Below are 7,332 nucleotides of genomic sequence, written 5' to 3'. Positions count from 1 at the left end.
TCATGAATCTCTTCTTAAGCAAACCGAATGAGTTTTATCTAGTTCTACTTGTTCAATCAAATCCAACTACTTATTCATGGAGTCACTCACGGTTGGCTTGTACTTCTTCCCGAGTTGGTTTATCGCCGCCATCATACCGGGTTTTCTTATTATTGTTGAGTCGTTCATCTCCGCTGTTTCTTCTTCCTTAATTGGTTACAGAGATCGCTCGCCGTTGATTTGATCATCATCGTTGAGTCGTTCATCCCCGTTGTTTTTTCTTCCTGAATTGGTTACAGAGGTCGCTCGCAGTTGAGTTGTTCATCGTCGTTGAGTCGTTCATCGTCGCCGTTGTTTCTACATATTGTTGTTGAGTTGTTCGTCGTTGTTGAGTCGTTCACTGTGAATGCTGCTGAAACTATTTCATCTCTACACTACTGAATGATCCAAATTCTCTAATTTACCGGATAGTTTTACATACTAGTATTACATAGAAAATCTTACTAGTTTTATCTATTTCTACTAATATTTCAAAATTGCACTAGTTTTACCTAGTTATATCCATAAATTCAAATACAAACATAAACCCAAAAATCACAATTTTCGTTCATCGTCGTTGAGTCATTCTCTATGAATGTTGCTGAAACCATTTCATCTTACTAGTTTTATCTAGTTGTACTTGTATTTTAAAATCACAATAGTTTTACTTAGTTATACTAGTTATACTCTGAAATTCAAATACGAACATAAACCCAGAATTCACAAATTATAATATCAAAGTTTGTATTTTAGATCTATCTTGATTATCAATTGAACACCATAACAGAATATCTAGTTTCTCAAGTTTTACAAAATCATTTTTGAGATTGCAGTTTTAATTTCAAAATTTTCTCAGCTTTTAGGGATTTGATATAGTTTTAAAAGAGAAAGAATGGAGCTGTCGTTTATTCTTTCTGGGTTGGTTCCAGGAATCGTTCCTCCTCGCCGTTGTTGTTCATCGCTGACACGAAAAAAATAAAAAGAATTAGAAAAAGGAAGAAAATGATGAAATTAAAAAATTTGTTTGGTTTATTTTTATATTTTTATTTTAATTTTAAGTATATTTTTTATATATTTTGGATTAAATCCAATAGATTTTGGATGAGTAAATTAAACCCAGGTTTTCAATATAATTGTTTTGTTTGTTCTAGGATAATATAGTAAAATATCAATTTCTAAAATTAAAAATAATTAAAAAAAAAGTTTTTTTATAGAAAGAAGTTTTGAGATTGTCAGAAATTTTTTTAGAAACTTCTGATATTTTGACTACTTATAGCTTATTTTTGTTGTCACTTGATGTATATTTCAACATGCAACTTCACATTCATATACTTCAAGCCATGAAATTACATGCCTGACAAAAAAAAAAGGAAAAAAAAAAGCGATGAAATTACATCAGCAAGTTAAAATTTTCTCATTGACTTTGTAAATACGAAAAAAAAAAAAACATNATTATATTTCTGATGAAATATGTGTAATTATAATTATTTTTGTATTAACTAGGTATAGCTTATTTTTGTGGTCACTGGATGTATTGGACATGCATCATATATTTCAAGCCATGAAATTACATTCTATTGCTGATGGAAGTTAAAATTTTCTCATTGACTTTGTAAATACGAAAAGAAAAAAACACATGACAAAAGACGAAACTATCCTTAGGTACGTATGTGTCAGTAACCATAGGAGTGAGTGACATTATGTCTTTGGTTTCCCCACCGACGTAACTGAACCTGAAATGCAGCCGCCGCTGCCAAAAACTCAACGCACTGCGGTGGAGCTAATATGTCTAAAATACCTTTAAGCGTTTTCAGCCTCACACAATCCGCCGCCTTCACCATCTTCTCGAGCCCCGTCGCCAAACCCTTCACCGCTGCCTCAACCACCACCACAGATTCTCCTCCTACGTGACATCCAAGCCTCGCAAGCTCAACCATCTTCCTATCACCCATAGCCACCTAAAGACAGTCTTAAAGTTTATGACATATTTTCCAAGAAAAACATATTTTAATAATGAATTTGTTCAATACGTATTTCTCTAAGAAAAATAAAATCCAGTTGAGATTTCAAAAGAATTCGAATTCATAAATAAAATACCAAATGTTTAGAAATAATAGTTTTAAAAATCTAAGATTCGTACGGATCAAATCATGGACCCACCTGATACCGCTCAACCTCTCTCTCAATTTTTTGCTCCTCGAACTTGGTCTTAGCTCTCAGCTCCTCCAGTTTTCTCACCTGAGCCTCCACAAGTACCAACCTCGACTTCCTCAGCCTATCAACCATCCGAAACACCGTCGAAGGTTTCCATCCGGTTAACCAGAAACAAGCTTTCTCTAACGGGGTTAGCCAAACCGGTCCGAAGAAGGCTAAGACATCTTCTCCTATGGCTGCCCATTTTGCCGTATAATAAGCTTTGTGATGTGTGGTTAGCTTCGAGATCAAAGCTCTAAGCTCGATCTCACTCATAGTGGTGTTATGAGCAATTAAAAGTTGATGAAGATATTGCTCAAGTTGAATGACCCAATTCTCGTAGAACTCTAGGAACTTTTCTTCTACTCGGTTTCTCATTTTGCTCTTTACTTGTTATATTCTTTAAGAAACTTTGCATTGTGGGACATATATATATATATATATATATATATATACCTGCGTCTGTCTATAAATACACTTACAGTGCATATCTGTATTCCGCACAGGTGCATGCATATGTAATCATATTTTATCTTACTATAATAAATCGTCATCATGGTTTTATAATACCAACACTACGTACGGAATCACAAAGTTTACGAAATGAAGCAAATAATAGATCAACACCAAACAAACAAACAAAATGGCATTTCGATCCGTGAAAAATGAACATCAAGATAAGTACTAACAGTTCAACTAATAAAGTGATTTAGAAGTCAACAATTCAACATATAAAGTGACATTTCGACTTAAGAAATGTATGGATGTATGTACAAAATCTTAAAACACTAAGAATAATGTTCGAACACATATTTACAATAACCAAAAAATATATATATAATTTGAAATTTATACAGAGGACGAAAACTTTCCGGAATCATAACAAGATTTGTTGGTTTACTAATCAAATACTCATATTTTAGTTTATGTTACTATTATGGTGGATTCTCTTGAGTCTTGCCTTAAATTTTCAATACAAAATCTTATAAAAAACATGGAGGAATGTTTGACGATATAGTCTTGCGTAGAACAATATTACGAGGACCTCGATCGACAATGTCGACATATATGAAACATGTGATTTAATGTGAAACGTATATCTATGTTTTGAGTATATATATATATATACGTATGTGTGTGTATAAAAATTAAACGTAATAAATACTGATACGTGTATTATTTCGTAACGCTCATCGGAGAAAATTCAACAATAATAAATTAATTTTTGTTAAAGAAAAATCAAAACCTTGAAAGAGAAGACGTAACAGATGGAAGGGAAGGGAGATTACAATAGTTGCATGGCTTACGCGCATCAGTGGCCGACTGCAAATATGTGACGCTTTGCAAATTACTAAATAGTCTTTTAATTTTAAATTACTTATCTTGATTAATTATATATATATACAGTAAAACCTTTATAAATTAATAATATTAGAATTAAAAAAATCTATTAATTTATAGAAATTTTAATTTTTGGATAAATTAATAATTAATAATTTATATAGGAACTTTTCTAATTTAGTAAAAAAACATTAAAATAAAATTTAATGATTATAACTAATATTTTTATAAAATCAATTAGAATGAAAATAACAAATATTATATTTTGACGATAGCACCCAAAGATTTTTATAAAGTAAAAATATCAAAAATGAATTCTAATTAAATTAATGTGTCGATATATATATACTTAGATAATTTTATATAATTATTAATTTATATTATTGATAGAATCATAGATTTACATTTGAAAAAAATATTATTTTATTATATTATAGAATAGTGTCCAAAATTATATTAGTTTCAACTTGAAACTGAAAAAAATTATTAATTTATAGAATTTATTTATTTATAGAATATATAAATAGTATTAATTTATAGAGGTTGTACTGTATATGTGTGATGAATTTAATTCCTCGCATGCTATTTAACAAACCACTACTAATATAACAATGAGAACATCCATGCATATAATTCAACAGCTACAGAAATTGATGTGTTGATAAAATCGATAAAAAAAAGGAAATACTATAATACTAGTAAAGATCTTTCTTCAATGTGAAGAACAATCGAAAACTGGCTAACGGGTTTTGACCTCTGAGAGACCTGAAAGGGCAGGTCATACAGAGAACAGATGGCTCACGTGGATTCACGTGTCACTCTTCTAGCCACCATTAGCGTCAACGTGGAACATATCTCCCACGTAAGTTGCCAGTCAACGTCTACTAGCTTAGCTAGTGTGTACATGTAAAATGTACATATGCACAGTTCTGTTATATATGTAATCAAATCTATATACCATCAAGTTTTGGTTATATNTACAGAAATTGATGTGTTGATAAAATCGATAAAAAAAAGGAAATACTATAATACTAGTAAAGATCTTTCTTCAATGTGAAGAACAATCGAAAACTGGCTAACGGGTTTTGACCTCTGAGAGACCTGAAAGGGCAGGTCATACAGAGAACAGATGGCTCACGTGGATTCACGTGTCACTCTTCTAGCCACCATTAGCGTCAACGTGGAACATATCTCCCACGTAAGTTGCCAGTCAACCTCTACTAGCTTAGCTAGTGTGTACATGTAAAATGCACATATGTACAGTTCTGCTATATATGTAATCAAATCTATATACTAGGAAACCATTCAGTTTTGGTTATATCCTGAAGGTTGGTCTCTGAAGAGATGTTTGTTTGTGTGTTTAAAAAAAAAGAAAAAAAATAAAAAAAAAAAGAGATATGTGTTTGTAAATTTACTTTTGGATAAAGAGTGTATTTAAATATAAATCACCAAAGCCAATTCAGGAAAAAGGATGATTTTGTGTCTATATTTGTTAAAGTTAACCTTATTTTTGTAGTCTTGTAACTTATTTTTGTGGGGATGTTTATCTAGTACAATTATAACTGCAAGTAATGAACATGCAGAGCGGTATTGGATTCAGTTTACACAGATACAAACCAATAATATTGAGACCAGAGCTATTTAAAGTGGGCTTCTTAATTTTTTTTTCTGGTTGGCTGGCCTTTGATGGGCTGCAAACGGAAGTATGGCTAAGGACGTGGTGGAAAAGTCAATTGTTTCGAGTATGGGACTCGTTATAAATTCTGAAATGTGAGACCTCGATCTTGCTTGTCAGTCTATTAACTGAGTTCATGTAAATATGTAATCGTATGCAAATATTTTTGGTGCAGTTACTTTGGGAGAAAGAACAAAAAAGAAGAAGATAACCATACATCCTTCCTATCGTCTTATATCTTTTCGATTTTCGGAAGAAGATATCATGTTTCGTACCTGTTTTTTTATTCGTTTGAGAGTCGATGATAAACTAAGAGAAAGAAAAAGAAAAAAAAAATTGATAGACAGACATTTCCAAATTCAATTTAAAATTTTTCGGGTTTACGAATCAATAATGTAGTTTTAAATTCTAATCGAATAATTTCCAATTTTTATTTTTGTTTCTATTTGACTGAAAAGAAACCCAAATTTCTCTTTGTTTTTGGATATGAAGATCACGTAAGTACGGTACATATAGAGTAAGCCAAGCGTTACAGATCTGCTACCTGAAAACGAAACACGTATGTTACGTGTCGACGAGCCTACGCGAAAACTCATGGACGGAAGCGTTCTCAAAGTACGTTGTCTAGATTCACTAAACTATAAATAGAATCAACTTCGTTCTACCAAATTTAATTTTATCCTTGAAATGAACTGATTCTTTTTTATATACTACTAGTATGATTCTGTAAATTCAAAAAAATTCAAGACTGATTAATAGGATCCTCTTTTAGTTGATACCAATTTTCTTTTATTATTTTTTTTTGTCTTTTATATTTCAAAATGCGTGTGAAATTGTTTAAGTTTGAAGATGTGGATATATTTTAAGCATAATTTTTTTGGCAGGTTTACCGATACTTTGTTTTTTGGCAATAAGAAACAAACAAATAAAGAGGAGAAGAAAGTAGAGATTCCCAACAACAAAAATTAAATGTGGAGAGCACATGACTCGGTGGGCGCAGAGAGGCGCAGGTGAGAAGAAGACAAGAGGGCTGAGGGCACAGTGGAGATGATCTTTAGCGTAAGTCCTAATTAACTTCAGTGAGCCTTTATTAAAATTTTCAATGTTCTATATTAGCTCGCCGAGTAATTAAGCGGGGTAAATAATTATCAAAAAAACAAGAAAAAGAAAAGAGGAGTTAAATAGTCAGAAAAGAGTTTTACTGGTTGTTGTATTGAATTTTTATCCTTTGCATATTATTTTTATTCAGTTTTCTATGAAATGTTCCCTATAAATGAAACAATTAGCTGTAGAAAATGTTAATATTCATATTTTATTCTGAGGTATATATGTATATGGTAACCGTTGAAATCGAAAGAATTATGTTTTTTGGTTTGTTGAAAATGACCAAATTATATATCAAAACTCTTTCTTTTTTGTCAACCCAATATATTATATATTTGTCATTTAGAAAATTCATTCTGAGTATTAATAATTTAGTGTATTGTACAGCATCAGTTTATCAAATATATCGACTATTCATTTCAGTTTGCTTTCGACCCCAAATTATCGAACTCCTTAGATTTATGATTTCTAAACCTGTAAGGGTGTTGTCTAATTAATTTTCGTGTTAGACAGTTTTCTTTTCCATTATCTAAAAACCTCTACATCACTACATGTCTTCGACAACTGATAAAGATCTTACAATATAGTTTTTAGGTTGTTGTCGTTTTATATCTACCTTTTGTTTGTCACGCGTTGTCGTTATCTACCTTTCTTTTCTAATTTGTATCAATTGGAATACATATAAACTTCGGTAACTTAGTCGAGAGGTTTACTCTATTCCGCCTTCGATGATGACCGCTCGCAGTGAGCGCCTAAGAGGAGGGCATGCAACCGAAAATACTTACTTTATTTATATAACATAGTAACATACGGAAAAAAACTGATGTTAATAAACGACAAAAGTTAGTAGTAAATTTTATTTTTATTTTGTACAAAACGAGAAGTCATTCGTTTCCGTGACCGTGGTTGCACGTAACGTATCCATGCATGACTTTGTTTTGGCTTTTTCTATCCTCAAAATACGCATTTCTTTCTACTTCCTAACTCCTAAACATAAACAC

General features: G+C 31.4%; 1 protein-coding gene across 3 annotated transcripts; it reads right to left on the bottom strand.

The window, feature by feature from the left end:
• LOC104718449 (transcription factor TGA2.3-like) lies at positions 1-2,649 on the bottom strand. Of its 3 annotated transcripts, none has more exons than XM_010436202.2 (3): positions 2,179-2,649; positions 1,817-1,976; positions 1-979 (listed from the first exon to the last, which is right to left on the bottom strand). In XM_010436202.2, the coding sequence occupies exons 1-3, from the start codon at positions 2,587-2,589 to the stop codon at positions 924-926; spliced, it is 627 nt and encodes a 208-aa protein (XP_010434504.1). In that variant the 5' UTR covers positions 2,590-2,649; the 3' UTR covers positions 1-923. The 3 variants fall into 3 exon arrangements, with proteins under 3 accessions (XP_010434504.1, XP_019086152.1, XP_010434503.1); XM_019230607.1 differs by lacking the exon at positions 1-979 and adding an exon at positions 1,320-1,372; XM_010436201.2 differs by lacking the exon at positions 1-979 and having other exon boundaries at positions 1,569-1,976.

The sequence above is a fragment of the Camelina sativa genome, chromosome 10 (assembly GCF_000633955.1).
Source record: "Camelina sativa cultivar DH55 chromosome 10, Cs, whole genome shotgun sequence".
Classification (NCBI taxonomy): domain Eukaryota; kingdom Viridiplantae; phylum Streptophyta; class Magnoliopsida; order Brassicales; family Brassicaceae; genus Camelina; species Camelina sativa.
Note: the sequence above shows the minus strand (reverse complement) of the source record. Positions and strands in the feature narration are given on the sequence as shown.

What these genes read in the sequence shown, in the direction of transcription:
- LOC104718449 (XM_010436201.2), bottom strand. Translation starts at nt 2,589, where the DNA reads ATGAGAAACCGAGTAGAAGAAAAGTTCCTAGAGTTCTACGAGAATTGG. An exon ending in GAGAGGTTGAGCGGTATCAG is followed by an intron (nt 1,977 to 2,178) that starts GTGGGTCCATGA and finishes GACTGTCTTTAG; the next exon opens with GTGGCTATGGGTGATAGGAA.